Here is a 22,503-nt window from a genome sequence, read left to right as displayed (position 1 = left end):
ATAATAGTTTACAGTTTTGGAAAGCATGTAAATTAAATATGACTTTTATGTAGAAAGCAATTATACTAATAGAAGGTTACCTAGACTTGATGGTTAAGTTTTTTGTGGTGGTGGGTTTTTTTTTTTAATTATAGCTTTTTATTTTCAAAATATATGCATAAAATTCATCCTTGCAAACCTTGTGTTCCAAATTTTTCTCCTTCCTTCCCCTCCCCAACAGGAAGTAATCCAATGTATGTTAGACATGTATAATTCTTCTATACGTAATTTCCACATTTATCATGCTGCACAAGAAAAATCAGATCAAAAAGGGAAAAAAAATGAGAAGGAGAAAAAAGCAAGGAAACATCAGCAAAAAAGGTGAAAATACTTTGTTATCATCTACATTCAATCCCTACAGTCCTCTTTCTGGATGCATATTACTCTTTTCATCACAAATCTATTGGAATTAACTTGATTCACTTCATTGTTGAAAAGAGCTACTTCCATCAGAATTGATGATCACATAATTTTGTTGCCATGTACAGTGTCCTCTTAGTTCTACTCACTTAACTTAGATGCTAAGGGTTTTATAAAATGACCACCATAAATAGTCAACAGTGATAGACCTTTGCAATATAAAAATTTCTAAATTGAAAATACATTAATTGAGATAGTCAACAAGCATTTATTAAGGAATTATTAAATTCCAGAGACCATGTTAAATACTAAGGGCTCTAATGTCTTATTTTAGTAATACCAGCAAGCATTATCCTGGACTTTTTCCTCAGTCTTACTTCATCTTGCATATCCATGCAATTATCAGATCTTGCTGTTACTACCTTGACAATATTTCTCGAATTTGACCTCTCCATTTTTTCATCTAACACTTATGCTTTTAGCATGATGTTTTTAGCCATGTTGTCAAACACCTTCAATGAAGATGAGCATGGTATCAAGGTCAGCTACTGCACTGATGGTAAATTCTTCAACTTAAAAAGACTATAAGCCAAGACTAAAGTGGAAGAAGTATTGGTGCATGATTTTGCATTTGCAGATGATTGTGTATTTCATGTAGCTTCTGAAACAGAATATTGTTAGGATTACTAAGTGAGAACTGAGGTTGTCTGGACAGTGACAAGGTGAGAATTCAGGTTTTCTGGACAATTACAAGGTGAGAACTCAGGTTGACTTGATAGAGGGGGCAAGCTCATTGGTTGGGGTGGTTCTTCCCAGAAGCCCTTGCATTATGCCACGCCCATTCTCTGGGAGAATAAAAGAGAGGACTCTCAGAGAAAGAGGAAGACTCTCTGCATTACATCAGGCCTGACGGGGCTCTCTGCAGGAAGGGAAGTCACTTCTTTGGACAAGAGTTAACAGCAACTGCCTGGAGACAACGGTTCGTTACAGGAAGAAGAATCTGTCGGAGAGATTTGAGTAGACACAGCAGATCTCTTCCCAGAGAGTGATCCGGCAGCCTCTGGAGACAACAGCTCACTACATTTGGCGTCCACACGTGGGGCAAGGACTTTTGCTTATCCTGACAAAAGGAGCTAGACCAGACCTTCGCAATTTGGCGCCCGAACAGGGACAGACACGGTCCTGATTTCAGTGGAAAAGCCTCCCATCCAGATCTCAGTCTCTCTGACCCAGAACCGTGAGTAACGAGGAAACTTTGTTAAAGATTAAGTGAGTGTGCTAATAGATAAATAAGGAACTTGTTAAGGACTAAACCAGGAATCTCTTATAGCTGAAATGGGGCAAACACCTTCTGTTCAAGGAAAATGTTTAGAGAGCATCATCAAGGTTATGAAAAGCCAAGGATTGATTATAATTTTAGAGGAGATTACTGAACTTTTAAGAACTGTGAAGGTTATATGTCCTTCTTTTTCTCTGGAAGAAGAATTGGATCCAGATGAATGGGAATTAGTAGGAAAGCAATTAGGTGAACACTACAATTCCAGGCCAAACTCAATTTCCAAAGATACAATTCATATATACAATGTAATCCAATTGGCTTTAAACAATGTTATTCTAAAGGAAGAGATGAAGGAGCAAAATGGGGAAGTGTCAACTAAACTAGGTGAAAAGGATGAATCAGATAACAATGAAGTTAAGTACAATTCTGAGCAACAGCAACAGGAGCACCTCCCATCTCCTCCTTCAATTAACCCTTCAGGGGTGGAGCAAGAAGGAGGAGAGGAAGAGGCAGAAACACAAACAGAATTGTCTGTGAAGCAGTCTAAGCATATGACAAGATTAGAAAAAGCATTGGTTAAAGCTAAGAGAGAAGGACAGGATATAAGTGATTTTATACATGCATATCCTGTGATTGAAAATACTGACTCTGTAGGTAAAAAAAGGAGAAGATATGCACCTTTAGATTTGAATAAAATTAAGGATTTGAAAAAAGGTTGTACCCTTTATGGGGCTACATCAGCTTATGTCAAAATGTTACTAGATGGTTTGTCTTATGAAGTCCTAACCCCGAATGATTGGAAATCCATAGCAAGGACATGTCTGGAACCTGGAGAAAATTTATTATGGCTTGCGGAATTTCATGAATTATGTAAAATTCAAGTCAGATGCAATTTGGAAATAGGAGTTAACACACAATTCACTTTTGAGCACTTAGCTGGTGAAGGTCAGTATGGAGAGAATTCGGAACAGATTAATTATACCATGACAATATATGAACAAATTGCTAAGGCTGCAATAAAAGCTTGGGGTGTCCTTCCTGGACAGAAAGATCGTGGAGAGGCTTTCACTAAAATACAGCAAGGTCCCAATGAACCTTTTGCAGATTTTGTGGGACGTTTGCAAACTGCTGTCAAAAGAACTATTGGAGAAAATTCAGCTACAGAAATAATGACCAGACATCTGGCTAAGGAAAATGCCAATGAGAATTGCAAAAGAATTATATGGGGATTAGACAAAGATGCTCCTTTAGAGGAGATCATAAGACGTTGTGCTACAGTGGGAACAAATGCTTTTTATACTCGGACAATGATGAACGTGGAAAAACAGGGTCCCTCCTGGCAAGGGACTTCTAGAGAAACTCGGCGATGTTTTCAATGTGGAAAAATTGGACATCTAAGAGCTCAGTGTAGGTATGGAGATACAGTGAGAAGACAGGGTGAGAGAAGACCTAAAACCCCATGTCCAAAATGCAACAGAGGACTCCATTGGGCATCAGAGTGTAAACTAATTCAGGGAAATAGGATGAGGGGCCCAGATCCAGGGCCCCAGGCAAAAAAGGCTTGGAGCATGAGGGCAGCTGATGTTACACCTAAAGAGCCTTTAGAAGGTCAGGACTCTGATTTGATCAACCAGCAGAAAAGTAATCACATGGTAGAAAGGGATTACCTGATAAGTGAGCCAAAAGGCAATCAGATTGCAAAAATGGATTACACTTGGGGAGAATACAGGCCTTTTAAACCAACAGGGCTGTGTCCAGTGCAAACAATTCCAATGTAATTGCCAGATGATGAGAAGAGATTTAGAAAGTGGTAAATAGAATGTAATTAGATAGGTTAACTGCCTGGGAGAGAGGGTTTGCTTGTATTTCTTCAGCAGGAGAAGGAATCAGATGGGTGCCAACGAGTCATATTCGCCTTGTCCATCAGAGAGAGACAGAAAAAGAGAAAGACCTCAAAATAAAGGAGAAGATCTAAGAAACATCTGACACTGAAAGAGCATGGATAATAAGAAGACTGTTAAAGAACTTTAAAACCAGCAGGAATCATTGGACTTCCTCACACAAGATGAGACTAATGGACAATGGACTTATGGACATTTATAAATTTTCAATTTATGATTATGATTATGTTATATACTTCTAGCATGTGTTATGTTACTATGTTACTATGTGCTTATGTAATTTATGTAATTATCTGTAATACTTCCCATATTGATGGATTTATGTTTCAAGGTCATGACTGTCCTATGTTCTAAATCAAAAGAAAGGGGGAGATGTTAGGATTACTAAGTGAGAACTGAGGTTGTCTGGACAGTGACAAGGTGAGAATTCAGGTTTTCTGGACAATTACAAGGTGAGAACTCAGGTTGACTTGATAGAGGGGGCAAGCTCATTGGCTGGGGTGGTTCTTCCCAGAAGCCCTTGCATTATGCCACGCCCATTCTCTGGGAGAATAAAAGAGAGGACTCTCAGAGAAAGAGGAAGACTCTCTGCATTACATCAGGCCTGACGGGGCTCTCTGCAGGAAGGGAAGTCACTTCTTTGGACAAGAGTTAACAGCAACTGCCTGGAGACAACGGTTCGTTACAGGAAGAAGAATCTGTCGGAGAGATTTGAGTAGACACAGCAGATCTCTTCCCAGAGAGTGATCCGGCAGCCTCTGGAGACAATAGCTCGCTACAGAATATGGAGCGGTTCTTTTCTGCAAGTGCTAATTTTGGCCTAACACCACCAAGAAAACACAGGTTCTTTATCAGTCAGCATCACCTCACCTCATCCATATGTGGAACTATCAGTTAGAGCAAATGGAAAAGTTATGAATGTTGTATTAAAGTTTCACAAAAGTTTTGGCAGTATACTTTCCTGGGATGCATGTATTGATAATGAAGTTGATTCATGCCTTGCCAGAGCTAGCTCAGTGTTTGGGAGGCTCCAAAGGAAAATGTGAGAGAAAAGAGGTATTAGATTGACTACCAAACTGAAAGTTTACAGAGCCATTATGCTGACCTCATTGTTGAATGATTCTAAAATGTGTTCAGTATACCAGCACTATGCCATTTGAATTGTCTTAGGAAGATTCTGAAGATTACTTCGCAGGGCAAGATTCTAGATACTGTTCTTTCCTGAACTAAACTGTCAAACATCCCAGTTCTACTGCAGAGGAGGTTTTTTTTTTTTTTTTTTTTTTCTTCTTTTTTTTCTCTTTTGGGCTGGCCACATTGTTTGAATGCTAAATGTATATTTGCCAAAATATTTTTTGGAAAACTCACACAGGACAAGCATTCACCCGATGGTCAGAAAAAGTGATATTGACACTCTCAATGTCTCTATGAAGTAAACTTTGAAATTGATCATATGACAAAAGAAGCACTTATATTGGACCACCCGGCATGGTATGCCCTCATCAGAGAAGTTGCTGCACTTTTTGAACAAAGCAGAATTGAAGTAGTTCAAAAGAAACATGAGATGCATATGTTTAGAGAATCTGCCCAAAATATTCGCATGGACTATTTGTGCCTAACCTGTAGTAGAGCATTCCTAGTTCATATTGATCTGATCAGCCACAGTTCAACATTTTGTAACTTGATTAACATAGTGATCTCATTTTGGTCTTTTTAAAGAACCCCTTCTTATTCAGGCCTTTGTTACCTTTTGTGTAGATTACTACAGATAAGACTAAGATTGGTCCACCAACTTTATTTATTTTTTTAAATAGTAGCTTTTTATTTTGAAAATACATGTAAAGATAGTTTTCAACATTCACCCTTGCAAAATCTTGTGTTCCAAAATTTTCTTCTTCCCTCTCCTTCTTTGACTCCCCAGTAATCCAATATAGATTAATCATATGCAATTCTTCTACATTTATCTTACTGCATAAAAAAATTCAGATCAAAAAGGAAAAAAATCAAGCAAACAACAACAAAAAAGGTGAAAATAATATGTTGTGATCCAACTTCAATCCTCACAGTCCTCTTTCTGGATGCAGATGGTTCTCTCCATCATAAGTCTGTAGGAACCTCATTGTTGAATAGAGCCATGTCCATCACAGTTAATCATCACATAATCTTATTATTGCTGTGCACAGTGTTCTCTTGGTTCTACTCATTTCATTTAATATCAGTTCATGTAAGTTTGTCCAGGCTTTTCTGAAATCATCTTGCTAATAATTTCTTATAGAAAAATAATATTCCAGCTTTTATATATCATAACTTATTAAGCCATCCCCTAATTGATGGACACTCATTTTCCATTTCTTTGTCATTACAAACATTTTTGCACATGTGAGTCTTTTTCCCTTTTCCCTTTTTATGATCCCTTTGGAATACCTATCCAGTAGAGACATTGCTGGGTCAAAGAGTATGTACAGTTTGGTAGCCTTTTGGGCATAGTTCCAAATTGCTCTCCAGAATGGTTGTTTGAGTTCACAGTTCCACCAATAATGTATTAGTGTCCTAGTTTTCCCACATACCCTCCAACATTTATCTTTTTCCTGTCATCTTAGCCAATCTGAGAAGTATATAGTGGTACCTCAAAGTTGTCTTAATTTGCATTTCTTTAATCAGTAATGATTTAGAACGTTTTTTCATATGATGAGAAATGGCTTTAATTTTTTCATCTGAAAACTATTAATATCCTTCGACTATTTATCAGAGAATGGTTTTTATTTTTACAAATTTTAAACAATTCTCTATATATTTTAGAAATGAGACCTTTATCAGAATCCTTTGTTATAAGTTTCCCCCCCCCCCAGTTTTCTGCTACCTTTCTAATTGTGACTGAATTGGTTTTGTTTGTACAAATCTTTTAAAATTAATTTATTTTCCTTTTTTTATTATAGCGTTTTATTTACAAGATATATATGCATGGGTAATTTTTCAGCACTGACAATTACAAAACCTTTTGTTTCAACTTTTCCCTCCTTCCCTCCAACCCTTCCCCCAGATAGCAGGTTGACCAATACATGTTAAATATGTTAAAGTATATGTTAAATACAATATATGTATACATGTCCAAACAGTTATTTCGCTGTACAAAAAGAATTGGATTTTTGAAATAGTGTACAGTTAGCCTGTGAAGGAAATAAAAAATGCAGGTGGACAAAAATAGAGGGATTGGGAATTCTATGTAGTGATTCATAGTCTTCTAGAGTTCTTTTGCTGAGTGTAGCTGGTTCAGTTCACTACTGCTCTATTGGAACTAATCTGGTTCATCTCATTGTTGAAGAGGGCCACATCCATCAGAATTGATCATCATATAGTATTGTTGTTGAAGTATATAATGATCTCGTGGTCCTGCTCATTTCACTCAGTTCATGTAAGTCTCTCCAGGCCTTTCTGAAATCATCCTGCTGGTCATTTCTTACAGAACAATAATGTTCCATAATATTAATATACCACAATTTATTCAGCCATTCTCCAATTGATGGGCATCCATCCACTTGGTTTCCAGTTTCTGGCCACTACAAAAGGGGCTGCCACAAACATTCTTGCACATAACAGGTCCCTTTCCTTTCTTTAAGATCTCTTTAAGATCTTATATTGGAATATAAGCCCAGTAGTAACACTGCTGGATCAAAGTGTATGTACAGTTTGAGCATAGTTCCAGAATGGTGGATGTGCTCACAATTCCACCAACAAATATATCAGTGTCCCAGCAAAACCATATTTTTTTTTTTTTGCTATTTACTGTATAGACTTTAATTTTTTTAAAATTAATTTTATACTTATAACATTTTTTGACAGTACATATACATAGGTAATTTTTTTACATTATCCCTTGTACTCCCTTCTGTTCTGAATTTTCTCCTCCTTCCCTCCACCCCCTTCCCTAGATGGCAGGCATTTCCATACATATTAAATATGTTATAGTATATCCTAGGTACAATATATATATGCAGAACCGAATTTTGTTGTTGTTGTTGCAAAGGAAGAATTGGATTCGGAAGGTAAAAATAACCTGGGAAGAAAAACAGAAAATGCTAACAGTTTACACTCATTTCCCAGTGTTTCTTCTCTGGGTGTAGCTGGTTCTATCATTGATCAATTGGAATTGGATTAGCTCTTCTCTATGTTAAAGATATCCATTTCCATCAGAACACATCCTCATACAGTATTGTTGTTGAAGTGTATAATGATCTCCTAGTTCTTCTCATTTCACTCAGCATCAGTTGATGTAAGTCTCTCCAAGCCTCTCTGTATTCATCTTGTTCGTCATTTCTTACAGAACAATAATATTCCATAACATTCATATATCACAATTTACCCAATCATTCTCCAATTGATGGGTATCCATTCATTTTCCAGTTTCTGGCCACCACAAAGAGGGCTGCAACAAACATTCTTGCACATACAGATCCCTTTCCCTTCTTTAGTATTTCCTTGTAGTAGCACTGCTGGATCAAAGGGTATGCACAGTTTGATAACTTTTTGGGCATAATTCCAGATTGCTCTCCAGACTGGTTGGATTCTTTCACAACTCCACCAACAATGCATCAGTGTCCCAGTTTTCCCACATCTCCTCCAACATTCATCATTATTTGTTCCTGTCATCTTAGCCAATCTGACAGGTGTGTAGTAGTATCTCAGAGTTGTCTTAATTTGCATTTCTCTGATCAGTAGTGATTTGGAACATTCTTTCATATGAGTGAAAATAGTTTCAATTTCATCAAGTGAAAATTGTCAGTTCATATCCTTTGACCATTTATCAATTGGAGAATGGCTTGATTTCTTATAAATTACAGTCAGTTCTCTGTATATTTTCGAGATGAGACCTTTATCAGAACCTTTAACTGTAAAAATATTTTCTCAATTTGTTACTTCCCTTCTAATCTTGCATTAGTTTTGTTTGTACAAAAGCTTCTTAATTTGATGTAATCAAAATTTTCTATTTTGTGATCAGTAATGATCTCTAGTTCTCCTTTGTTCACAAATTCCTTCCTCCTCCACAAGTCTAAGAGGTAAACTATTCTATGTTACTCTAATTTATTTATGATGTCTTCTTTATGCCTAAATCATGGATCATTTTTATTTTTATCTTAGTATGTGGTGTTAAGTGTGGGTCCATGCCTAGTTTGTGCCATACTAATTTCCAGTTTTCCCAGCAGTTTTTGTCAAATAATGAATTCTTATCCCAAAAGTTGGGATCTTTGGGTTTGTCAAATACTAGATTGCTATTTTTACTCACTATCTTGTTCTGTGAACCTAACCTATTCCACTGATCAACTAGTCTATTTCTTAGCCAATACCAAATGGTTTTGGTGACTGCTGCTTTATAATAAAGTTCTAGATCAGGTACAGCTAGGCCACCTTCATTTGATTTTTTTTTTTCATTACTTCCCTTGAAATTCTCAACCTTTTGTTCTTTCATATGAAGTTTGTTGTTATTTTTTCTAGAAAACCATTTTATTTTAATTTAATTTAATCAAAATTATTCATTTTGCATTTCATAATATTCTCTGGCCACAAATTCCTTCTATACAGATCTGAGACTGGTCTACCAACTTTAAAGTCTTTTTTAACTTTAATACAATCCTATACACAGTTGCATTAATTTTCCTTAAGCACAAATCTGACCATGGAACTTCCAGACTAAAGATTTCAGTAGTTTCCTGTTACACTTATGGTTAAAATAAACAAAAACAAAAACCACTTCTAATAAGCCTTTGAAGCTCAGTCTGTCTTTATATTTCATTAAATACCATTCTCCCTTTTTCCCCTTCCTCCTCAATGATCCAACCTAATTGTCCATCTCCCATGCTTGAAATATACTCCCTCCTTTTGTTTGCTTCCTGATGTTTCTTCTTTTGGATACAGCTCAGACATCATCTTCTATATGGAAACTTTCTTGATCCTCCCAACTGCTAGTAGCCTTCCTCCTTATAAATTACCTTGAGATTTAACTGATTTGTTCATGTTATGCTGTTTTTATTTTTAAATAAACTTGCTATCTCTTTACAGTATAAGCTTTTAGGCAGTGATTGTTTTATTCATCATGCAGTAGACTTAAGTGCTGGACAAGGAATTAGGAAGACCTGAGTTCAAGTGGAGCCATTGCATAGAATTTTTTAAAGACGACAAAAAGAGGGGGAAAATCAGCACTGATGAATGCATTGAAAACTGATAATTATTTCACTTTGTATGGATTTATGTAATTTTTCCATACTTCCTTGTATTCACATATATCACCTTTTATATTACAATAATGTTCCATTATATCATGTACCATAATTTGTTTAGCCATTCCTCAATCGATGGGCTTCTACTTCTTAACAATTCCTTGTTATCACATAAAATGCTATTATAAATATTCTGCTGTATGTGGGAACTTTATTCTTACCAACAATTTCCTTGGTGTATAAGTCCTGTGTTGGACTTTTGTTTAAAGGACTATGGAAAGTTTTGTCATTTTATTGAGATAATTCCAAATTGTTTTCCAAAAAGATTGCATTATTTCATGGCTAACCCACTGTATTAGTGTGCCTAACATTCTCAAACCTTAATTAATTGCCATTAATAATTGCCATTTGCCATTTTTGTCATGTTTTGCTAATCTTCAGGATGTGAGATAAAACCTCGGGTTTGTTTTGAGTTCCATTTCTCTTAGTATTATATATATATAGAGAGAGAGCATTCGTTCATGGTAGTTATAAATATTTTGCTATTCTTTTGAGAGCTGTTTGTGTCTTTTGGGGATTTATTCTTATATATATATTTGAATTGTTTATATAACTTGAATACCAAATTTTTATCAGAGAAACTTGATGCAAAATTTTCCTCCTTATCATAGTTTGATTTTTTTGCAGAAGCTTTCCAATTTTGGTAATCACTTATTTGTTTAATCATTTGCAATTTCATCTATCTTGCTTAGTTAGGAATATATCTCCTACCTATAGTTGTGAGATGAGTATATATAACTTTTCTTCTCATTTTAAAAATAGTATGTTCTTTAATATTAAAGTTACCTATGTATTTATAATATATTGATTGTCCTTCATTCTTGAAGACACCAAGGTCACAGCACTGTATTAGAGTTGAGTTACAGTGTGTCTTAACTGTGGCTGATCAGACTAATTATAAATTCGGAATGCTCTGCCACAGGTTGGACACAAATAGTCCTTATGAATATCTGGGGTGGATTCTTAACTTTGCCCATCTTGCCTTTCTTCTGAACTAATTCAGTTCTGCTTTGCTCATAGAGCACAGCATCTTCTCTAGTGAGGGCATGTTATGCTGGGTGTTCCTGTACCAGTGTCATACAATCAATTCTAATGTTCTTGAGAGATCTTGAGAAGTGTCCTTGTATTACTTTTTCTGGCCATTTTGTGAGTGCTTGCCTGTGTGATTTCTCCATAAAATAGTCTTTCTGAAAAGTGTTATGTTTGTCATTTGAACAATGTGGCTAGCCCAACTCTCTCAGCAGTAGAGATGGAATGCTTGGCAGTTTAGTTTGAAGAAAAACTTTAGTATCTGGTATCTTATCTTGTCAGGTGATCTTGAGAATCTTCCTGAGAAAAAATTTTTTTTTTTCCTGAGGCTGGGGTTAAGTGACTTGCCCAGGGTCACATAGCTAGGAAGTGTTAAGTGTCTGAGATCAGATTTGAACTCAGATCCTCCTGAATTCAGGGCTGGTGCTCTATCCACTGCGCCACCTAGCTATCCCGATAAAATTTCAAATGGAAGCAATTCGTTTTCCTGGCATATGATGCTTGTATACTGTCCAGGTTTTACAGGCATGTAAAGGACTTACCCTGATGGAATGGGTAGATTAGAACAATTTGTTCCAATAGCCATGAAGACAGGTGAAGCAGATGTTGTAGAACACTTAGATCTTGGTCAGACATCAAAGATGCCCATATCATCCACTGCATCTTGAGTCATGACCAGTCTTCTTGATCTGTCTTGCTACTGGACATTGGTGACTCTGAAAAAGAGTGTGAGACTGACTTCATGCAATTCTGCCTCACTTAAATCCAATTTACATACATATCAAAAGAAATCACCATACCATTTTTACCCTTTTCATCCTTACTTTTTTTCATCATTTCATCTAATGTTTTAGAGCTTTTGCTTTTTCTAAATGCTTTTTGATATTTTTATCAGATTTTAAAAATATACCATTGGTAATTACTACAACATTAGAACAATAAATTATCTTTGGTAATATAGGCATTTTTATTATTTGGCACAGCCTATCTTTGAGTACTAAATGTTTAAGTTTAAGTTCATTGTTTAAGTTCATTATTTCTATAAGGAGCATTTGTAATTGAATCTGTACAAATTTTTTGAGTGCTTTGGTTGATTGATACCCAGATATTTTCTGTATTTCGTAATTGTTTGCAGTGGGATTTCCCATTCCATTTTTACTTTGTGTTTTGCTATCACTATTTAGAAATCCTGTTGATTTGTGATAATTTATTTTGTAGCCTGCAATTATGGTGATATTTTTTATTGTCTTACTATTAGCATCTTTGTTGATTCACTAGGATTTTCCAAGTAACTATCAACAGATATAGTTTTATTTCCTCTTTTCCTGTCTTTATGCCTTTAATTTTTATCTTTTATCCTAGTGCAAAACAATATAAAAATAATAGTAGGGTAAGTAGCCGTCCTTGTTTTATTCTAAATTTATTTGAAAAGATTCTAGTACATCCTTATTGCACATGATGCCTGTTTTTGGTTTTAAATAGATTTTTTAAATGATATTTTAAGAAGGTTCCTTAATTTCTATACTTTGCACAGGTTTTTGTTTTTGTTTGTAGCACAAATGAATGTTGTATTTTGCTAAGGACTTTTTCTGTATTGAGATAATCCTGTGGTTTGGGGAGTTTTGATTTTTAATAGGATTATGTTAATTGTTTTCCTAATATGGAACCATCCTTTCTTCCTTAAAGTAAATCTTGTTCAAAATTAATGATTTATTAGAAAAATTGCTGTAGTCTACTTAATAGTATTTTGTTTAAAATTTTTGAGTCATTGATAGTGGCCTATACTTTTTTCTTTGTTTTATTCTTCTCTGGTTTAAGTATTGGGCCAATATGTTGTATTAAAAAAATAATGTGGAGCTTTTTCTCAGTTTTTGAGATTAATTTATGAATCACAGGTACTAATTATTCTTTCAATTTTTGATATTTTTTTTAATCTATTAGGACAGGATGTTTTTTTCCCTTTACTTTACAATTCTACATACGAATCCTTTATTTTTTGTGTGCAACATAATATGTTTTATTTCTTCTGGTTTTGTTAGGATTTCACCTTGCTAAGTTGTTAGTTTGCCATTTTAGTTATTTGGTTGTCTACTCTTCTATGTTTAACTAAAGGTTTTTGATTTCATTAGTCTTTAAAGAACTAGCTTTTTGTTTTATTTGTCATTTTGATAGAATTTTTTCTAATCTTTTTTTCTAATTTTTAACATCTCTACTTTTGTGCTTTAGTTTTTATTATTTGTTGGTCTTCTAATTTTTAAAAATGCATTTTTCATTAATTCTCATTTTCCATTTTGTTAATGTATGTTTGTAGGGATATGATTTCTCCCTTGAGGACTACTTTAGCAGCACCCCAGACATTTTGGTATGTTATTTCATCATTCTAATTTTTTGTTTCACATAATAAATGTTTCTATTATTTTCCTTTCACCTCATTATTTAGGATTTAATTGTTAAGTTTCTGTTTGGAGTTGTGTCAAAATTTTTTCTTTTTGTTATCCTTGAATCAATGACTTTATTGTTATGGTTTGTAAAGAATTATGTTAACTATTTTTGCTTTTTTACATTTATTTTCAATAAGTGCTCTAATTCATGGTCAGTTTTTTATAAAAGTTTCATGTGGTGCTGATAAAAATGTATCTTCTTTTGCTGTTCCATTTAGAAAATACCCTAAGTCTTTTAACTCTAAATTCTCCTACAATTTGTTTAGTTCTATATTTTTCCTTTTATCTTTCTGTTGTTTATCAGTAGCTTCAGTTATGTACAATTTTTTATGACCCCTTTTGGGATTTTCTTGGCAAAGATACTGAAGTGGTTTGCTATTTCCTTCTCCAGCTCATTTACTGAGGCAAAAAGGGTTAAGTGACTTGCCCAGGCTCACACAGTTAGTTTGAGACTGAGACCAAATTAGAACTTGGAAAGATGAACCTTTCTGATTTAAGGCCCAGTATTCTATCTACTTTGCTGCTTTAAAAGAAGGGTATAACAATCTCATGTCACTATTGAGTTACTTCCCTGTTGTTTTTTTTTAATTTGGGTGCTAGGCTATTGGAAGTATAACATTTATTACTGGTATTAATTTATTGTTTGCTTTTTATTACAATGTAGTTTATCTCTCTCTTTTTTTTTTTTTAATGTTTGCTTTCACTTTATCAGAGGTCATGATTGCAACTCCTTTTTTAAGTTTACCTGATGTGGTAAAATTTTTTTCTTTTATTCCCTCAGTTTTATTTTTTTGTATGTTTTTGTTTTTAAATGTGTTTCTCATAAGCAACAGATTGTAGTTTTCTTAACAGCTCTATCAATCTTTTTGTTTTGTTGTATTGTATAATTCATTACCATTTATCGATATATGCTTAGATTTTCTTTTATTTGTCTCTAATACTGTTTGTTTGTTTTTAATTATTTTCTCCCTCTGTTGTAACTACATATCTTTTAAGTTACTTTAGCTAATCTTTTTAAAGGTGACCTTTTCCCCCTTCAGCTTGTCCTGGTCATTAATTTTTTAAATTTTGTATTTTTCATCATTTGTCTAGGGTCAGTCAGGTGACACAGTGGTTAGAGTGCCAGGCCTGGAGTCAGGAAGATTTATCTTTCTGAGTTCAAACTTAGACTAGGTGGGTGATCACAGATAAACCACTTAACCCTGTTTGCCTCAATTCCCTTTTCTGTAAAATGAGCTGGAGAAGGAAATGGCAACCCACTCCAATGTCTCTACCAAGAAAATTCCAAATGGTATCATGAAGAGTTGGACATGAGTGAACTATAACATTCCATTATTTTCACGACTAGTCCCTTTCTATTCTTTGTATTTATTTCTCATAAAGTCAGAACTTATGAGGTATTCATTCTGAGCTCAAACCAATTTCTGCCACTAGTGTGGAAAGCTTCCCACTTTAATTCCTGTTTTCTATTGTGCCCTCGTCCTAGAACATTGCCATTCCTTATGTGTGACAGAGAGGATATTGTTCCATGGGAGGACTAACTTCTGCCTGGCCCCAGTCTGATTATGCAGCTGATCTTCGATCTCTACTCTCTAACTTGTTATCTTCTTTAATTAATTGCCTCAAAAATTTCCTTCCAAGATCTATGACCTTGTATTCCACTGGATATCAATTGCCCCCCAAAATTCCACTTCTCCTCCTTGGTAAGGTGAGTGGTCTTTTCAAGCACCTAATCTCCCAGATCACAACCAGTGAAACATCCTCGGTTACCTTCATAGAAGATTGCTTTTTACACATAGGAGCATTGTGTATGAATTAGTGCAATTCCTTATTAGCACCCAAACAGTTCTGTCCATATTTCCTTAGACCCATCTCTCTTCTGTGTGATTTCTAGTCTTCAGGCCTTCTTTACATTTAAAAAGAAAACTCTTACTGGTCTCTTTTATCACTCTTTTGCTGTCTTTAGATAGCATTCTGTAGATGGTTGCATATATTCACTCCACTTCCATTTTTGTTATTTGGGGTGTTGAAGAAGCAAATTATTTTTTCATGTCTCTTTTTCTTTTCAGAAAAAAAATTTTTTTGGTCAAATTTAGTTTTATAGGATAGGTAATTTTGGGCTGTATCCTGAATTTCATTGCTCTTTATCCTATGTTTCCTAATCTTATGTTATAGTCCATGATAGTTTTATTCTAATGGATTTTCCTTTGTATTTGAAGATCTTTCTCCTGGTTACTTCTAGAATTTGTTGTTTTTGAATTGAATTGTCAAATTTAACCACTGTGTATCTGGGATTTTGCAGCATTTTGCATTTTTCTGGAGGCAATCTATGGTTCTTTAAATAGGCATTTTATTTTCTGTCTTTAGAAGTTCTAGGCAGTTTTAAAAAATTATTATTATTATTATTATTTTGCATTATGGTGTTCTGGGGTTTTTTTGTTCGTTTTTTTGTTGAGGCAATTGGGGTTAAGTGACTTGTCCAGGGTCACACAGCTAGGAAGTGTTAAATGTCTGAGACCTGATTTGAACTCGGGTCCTCCTGACTTCAGGGCTGGTGTTCTATCCAAGTGTTCTGACATTTTCTCTTAGGAGATCTCTAATCCTTTTATTTGTCTTTCAGAGCAATATGTTTTGCTTGGATAGATGTACTTTCTTTGAATGTTACTGTTTTTTGCTTCCCATCTTCTAGATTATTCTTTATTTCTGTATTCATGAATTCCCAATATATTCTCTTTTTTGCTTTTTGGATGAGGCTTTCCATTTAGTTATTTTTCAGTCATGTCCAACTCTTCATGACCTCATTTGGGGTTTTCTTGGAAAAAATACTGTAGTGGTTTCTTGTTTCCTTCTCCAGTTAATTTGATGAGATAGATAGGATTAAAGGATTTGTCCAGACTTATAGTTAATAAGTGTCTAAGGTAGGATTTGAGCTTAGAAAGATGAGTTCTTGATTCTAGATGTAGTAGTCTATTCACTGTACCACCTAGCTGCCATTGTAGATAATTTTTTCTATTCTGTCAGTTATTTTTACTGTGTAGACCATAAATTAGCCTCTTAAAATTCTCATTTCTCTTTTAAACCACTCTGAAAGAAAGTGTTGTAGTTCCATATTTTCTTTGATTCCACAGGGGACTACAGAATCCTATCTCATCATGTAGTGGATATTTTCCTTTATTTTGCAGTGTTTATTCATAGATTTATGAGCTTGTTTACTACATCTGAAAGGCATATTTTCTTCTACAGTTAATATTTTCTCTGTTGATTGATCTGCTTATGTTTAATTTGAGTTCTCTTTTTCCAGAAATTGTTGATCATTTTAATCTTTTATGTTCTTTTATTGCTAACTTTCTTTCTCCCTTCCCACTATAGTCACTATTTTCCTAGAGACTGGATCTCTTTGATGCTGGGCAGTTCATGGTGTAGTAATCTACATTTTTTTCTCCAAGCAACTTTTGTGGGTGCAGAACTGGCTATAAGTGATGCCGAACTGTTCCCTTCAGGCTTAGTAGAGTATTGCATAGCCATCTTTCCACAAAAACCTTTTCCATTTCTTTAGCCAAGAACTTCCTACCACTGTTACATTGGTGCTATTGCAGCTTAATATGATTACAGTCATTTTGATTCTGGGAGTGGGAGTGTAATTGAGTTCTATATCAAACCCAGACACATTTCCTGTCCTGTTTGCTGTATTCCTCTGCCCTATTGCAGAAATAGCACCAACGAAATATTTATAGCACAAAACCTTGCTATAGTGATTGCCATCCAAGTTCCAGCAAACTTCTTCAGTCTAGAGTACAGATCTGTATAATCCTAGAAAGAGGAAGAAGAGCAATGAGGCTATGGAGATTTGGTTTTATTGCAAACTCATAGGTTGGTTCCTTGGTTCTGTTGTGTGTGCCTTGCTATTGATGTCATGGTAGATTATAGGGAAGGAATGTTCAATGGGGTCAAATTAGATATCATTTTATTGCATCAGAGAAAATTTCTAGGACTCCCATTTTGTTCATATGTGACTCAGAAGTCCCTCTGTACAAAACTTTAAACAACTCATTACTTTGATTCTACTTTGCTTGACTACAAAGTTGCTTTCTGATCCACTAGAAAATGTAATATTTTGTTTAAGACGCCAGGATTAGAACCCAGCCCCACCCATCAATTCCCTTTGAAAACCAGGCAGAGGCTTAGACAGCAACACAACTAGCCTCTTTTCTGCTCTCTTTTTTCATATGTGCTAGTAAGATTATAATATTTAGGTTATAGAAAAGCCTGCAATAAAATCAAATCCCAAGGTAAATTTATTATTTCAATAATTAGTGTGCAGGAAAAGAATATACAAAAAGTAGAGAGGGTTGGGGAAAGTCAGCGTCTTAAGAATCACCTTCATTACACAGAATAGGGCTGAATACATACATTGAACTCAGCAATGAAATAATCTACAGAAAGCTAAGGGTTTAAGAGGATAGTGGAAAGCAACTTTCAGAAGTAAAGTATCTAACACTGTAAATTTCAAAGGCTAGATTACCAAAGAGGTGTTATAAAAGGAGAAAAAAGCATGAGAACTAAAGATTAGTATTTAATATTGGTGAAGAGGCAAAGTTATAGGAACCAAACATTTGAAATGCACACTATTAATGTTTGTCAATTGCTTTTCTCCACCTTTCTTTGCAGAGAGGGTCTAAGGGCAAAAGAGAAAAAATTAGAGGATACACAATTAATATCTTGTCTATAAATTTGAAAAGAATGCACTCACCCACAAAATAGAAGAGTATAGTGAGAGGTTTGAACATGAAATCCAACAACATGTTGTTTATAAGAACTATACTTCAAACATTCACAGAATTATTAATATGAGCATTAGAGCAGAATTAAAATTAGTCAGGCAAAATAATAAAGGGTAGGTTGTTGTCAACTACTCCTTGAATGTACCCCCATTCTATGAAACCCCAAAAAAAGCTCCTCTTTATTATGTGATTTAAGAGATCAGAACCATTTACAGAATGTTTTATTGTGCTCCAAAAATTTCATAAGTTAAATGTTCTGCAAGTGCATATTTAACAGTTTTGATTAATCTGATAAATAGACTACAGGCTGCATAGTAGTTATTTTGCTAATAAATTTGGGGTTCTCCCATTTTGAAACCTGTCATCTCCATACTTTGGCTTGAGGGAAAAGTAAATGACATCATTCAGAGGTATTTGTGGTCATTGCTTCTCATCTCTGCTCTGTTTAAATTCATGATCAGTTATCATCTGAGATTTTTTTCTTAATGATCTTAGGTTTCTTGTTCTTTAGGTGATATATTCATGAATATAGGCATGGAGATAGGTGTTACAGTGAAAAGTGTTAAATTTTCAAACAAAAGCTAGAGGAACTCTGCTACCTATTACCTGTGTAACCTTTAAAAGCCACTTTAACTAATTTGAAACATAATTCCTCATCTGTAAAATAACAAAATTGAACTAGACAAATTTATATGCTCTTTGAACTCTAAATTTATGATCCTATTTGAATTTTTATTTTATCAGGAATATATATTAATTGTCATATTCATATTTGGAAAAAAAACTATTGTTTTAAGTATGAATTCTTAGCTTAGTCTAACTTCAAAGGGTTCAAATAATTTGTGATAAGTTTAATATTGCTCCAATACATATTTTATGACAAATGAATATATTCTCTTTCTTTTAAAAAAAAATAGGCTAAAACTGAATACTAGGAAATGGCCACAGCTTCACCACGGTCTGATACTAGTAATAACCATAATGGAAGATCACAGCTTCAGGTGACTGGTAAGTTAATTATTTATAGTTATTTGTTTAAACTCTATGATTGTTGATTCAAATTTGATTTTATTTGAATGACAATATAACCTCTGTGGTTTACATGCATTTTAGGGTTTTTGTATAGCTATGGCTCATTTGTTCTTTAGAACACTTTGAGATTAATATAGAATAGCATGTCATTATAAGAGTTTTAGTGACTTGTCCAGGATCACATAGAGAGTAACTATGTCGAGAAACATTTGAATATAGGTTTTTTTTCCCAACTCTTGAGTCCAGTATTTTATTTATTTTCATAAATTTCATTGTACCAGTTTGTATTTGTTGAATATTTCATACTATTTCTGTAATCAGTGCTTGGATAAATATATCTTGATATTATCATTTGCTATTTATTAAGAACACTTCTATATTTAGTACTGTGGAAAGCATACTTCAAAATGAGAGTCATTGAATATGTGAGGGAGCTTAAATACCTTTGTAGGATCAGTTCATTGCTTTTGTGTTATTGTAAGAGCAAGGCCATGTTCTAATTCTTTCTTACTACCTACAAACAAACTCATGTCTCCCAGTTCTCAAAAAACCTTTATTTGATCTATCCATTTCCACTAGCTGTTGTCTTATATCTCTTTACTCTTTTATGATTAAGTTCATTGAGGATGCTTTCTATCTACAGTCAGTGACTCCATTTTCTTTCTTTTAAGTCTGGCTTCCAGCTATTCTATTGAAACTCTTCTCTCCAAAATTAATAATGATCTCTTAATTGCCAAATCTATTTATCTTTTCTCAGTTTATGTCCCTGATTTTTGTAGCCTTTGGCACTGTCAGTCATCCTCTTCATGATATTCTTCTCACTGAGTAGGTTTTTGTGACTCTACTCCTGGTTAGCCTATCTATGGATAGACTGTTCCTTCTCACGCTCCTTTAATGGATCTTTGTTCAGATCATTCATAAGGTTGCTTCTTTTCTTCTCCCACCTTGACCATCTTATCTGGTCCCATAGATTAAATTATCATTCTTACGCAAATGATTTTGAGATATATTTATCCAACTTCTATCCTGATCTCCAGGTTTGTATCTCTATCTTCTGATTGGACATCTAGAACTGGATGTCCCACTTATCTTTTTAAGTCAACATGTCTAAAATAGAATTCATTCCCTCTATCCACCTTCTCCACTCCCCATATCCCTCATCCAGTCAAGCCCTCTCCTCTTACTGACATCTTTGCAACTGTGGAGAAAAATGCCATTCTTCCTATTGCCCAGTCTACCAAACTATGTGTCTTCTGTCCCCTATTCCTAAAAGGAAGCATTCTATCTTCTAGCTCATTTTCTTTTGTTGTCCCCTATGCCTAGAATTTTTCCTCATTTCCACCCCTTGACTTTTTGTTTTGGTTCATGAGCTGCTGGTATCTTCCTCTCTGAAATATTTTCTGTCTGCTCTCTTTATTTTATGTGCAAATAATTTCATGTTATCTTCCCCACTAGAATGTTAGTTTCTAAAGGTAAAGATTTTTGTTAAGTGCCTAGAATGATATAAATGACTAATAAATGCTTTTTGATTGTTTTGTACTAATTTGGAACATTCTTTCATACAGTTGTTGATAGCTTGCGTTTCTTTATTTTTAAAATTGCCTGTTCATATATTTTGCTCATTTATTTTTCAGGGAACAGTAACTTTTGTTCATATATACTTATTAATTCCTTATATTATAAAAATCACACCTTTAACAGAGCATTTTATTTCAAAGATTTTTTTGTCCAGTTAACTATTTCTTATCTATTTCTCATGGCATTAATTTAGCTTGTACAGTTTTCCAAATTTATGTAATTAAAAGATGTCCATTTTTTTTTTTAAACCTTTTGTTTAGTTGTTTGGTATTTCTCTTCCCTTTTCCTCACAACAGTTTGAAAGGTACCTTTTTTAGTTTTTTGTGATATGACATTTGAATTACATAATCCATTTGGAATGTAATGTTATATGACATTTTAAATGAAAAGTTCAATAACTTTTGCCTTCAAACTACAGACCAATTTTACTGCTTTATTTAGGTGGAATTGAGCATTAGAAACTCGACTCAGAGGTAAAGTAGATCAGGATCAGATATTTAAGCTAATGTTACATTTCCTTAAATGCTGGAATATCTTGGTCTGACTATCAGCCCTTCTGAAAGTAGAAAAATTATTGTCAGGTAAGACTCTTAAGAATTCTGAGTGTTGGTTGTGGTTCCTGTGATTTTTTTTTTTCCTTTCTGTCTTTACTGATATTATTGTGCATACTGATAGTATTGTGATTAATTGTGATATATATATTGATTGTTGCACTTCTGGGCAGGTTGTCACTTAGGAGTTTGAATAGCAAGTAGCTTTTTTTTTCCTTGTGGTTTTTTATATGTAGTCTCTGACTGGGTCTTAATGTTATTTGGAACCAAGAAGGATTGGAGAAATGATGATTTACTCTGTAGATACAGCATCTGTTGCTTCATTAGTTACTTTAATTTTTTCATCAATGTGTTAGTGTCTTTTTGGCAAACAAAAACATAGAAAAATTTCAAAAGCAAAAGAATAGAGGCTTAAGATTCAAAGAAGCAGTTTTTTGTTCCTTTTTTTCAGTTTTGTCTGAGATTTTTTTTTTTTTTTCAGTTTTTGTTTGAGATTTTCTTGGCAGAGAAACTGGAGCACTTGGCCATTTTATTGATGGAGAAATGAGACAAATGGGGTTAAGCAATTTTTTTCACCGAGTCACACAACTAGTAAGTTTCTGAAGCCATATTTGAACTCAGAAGATGAGTCTTCCTGAATACAGGGAGCTCACTCTTACATACTCTGCCATCTGGCTGTGCCTTGAAGAGAATATTGTTTGAAATTCAGTTCACCTAAAAGGAGTTTGAAATTTTAGTGAATTCTAAGCTCAATAGGAATTAGGAGTGTGAAATGGCAGCTAAGAAAGGTTTTGTTATGAGAATCATGATCTAGGGAGGTTGTGATATCAAAATGTTCTTCTCTGGTTAAATCATATCTCAAATACTATGCTTATTTATAGAAGGACTTTGATAACTTGATAGTATCCAGAAAAAACAAACAGAATGATAAGTTTTTTCAATACAATTTGTTGAAGAAGATATAGGTGTTGATTTGGAGAAGAAAAGATATAAGGAGGACATGACAGCTAATTTTGAGTAAAGAAGCCAGAAAAGTGAGCTAGAGGGGAATCTCTCGAGGTGGATAGTGGTAAGTGAGCTATTATAAAGCAAGGTGTGAGTTTCCTTGGAGTAGGAACTAGGGATGCAAAGCTGAAATTATCTTGAGTGATCTGCCTACGTGTTGGTATTTGTAATTTGGTATTGGTAAATTGTTATTGATAATTTGTGGACATGGGATACTTTGGAGGAATGCTTTCCA

General features: G+C 34.3%; 1 protein-coding gene across 5 annotated transcripts in view; it reads left to right on the top strand.

The window, feature by feature from the left end:
- WWP1 (WW domain containing E3 ubiquitin protein ligase 1) overlaps window positions 1-22,503 on the top strand; it is a 155,285-nt gene that overhangs the window by 48,370 nt on the left and 84,412 nt on the right. For 4 of the 5 annotated variants that reach the window (XM_074270174.1, XM_074270193.1, XM_074270159.1 and 1 more), the window contains 2 exons: window positions 13,192-13,242; window positions 19,020-19,110. In XM_074270174.1, coding sequence (XP_074126275.1) covers window positions 19,041-19,110 — 70 coding nt within the window. In that variant the 5' untranslated portion in view covers window positions 13,192-13,242; window positions 19,020-19,040. The remainder of the gene's footprint in view (window positions 1-13,191; window positions 13,243-19,019; window positions 19,111-22,503) is intronic. The other variant, XM_074270166.1, reaches the window with a different exon arrangement.

This window comes from Sminthopsis crassicaudata, chromosome 1 (assembly GCF_048593235.1).
Source record: "Sminthopsis crassicaudata isolate SCR6 chromosome 1, ASM4859323v1, whole genome shotgun sequence".
Taxonomy (NCBI): Eukaryota; Metazoa; Chordata; class Mammalia; order Dasyuromorphia; family Dasyuridae; genus Sminthopsis; species Sminthopsis crassicaudata.
Note: the sequence above shows the minus strand (reverse complement) of the source record. Positions and strands in the feature narration are given on the sequence as shown.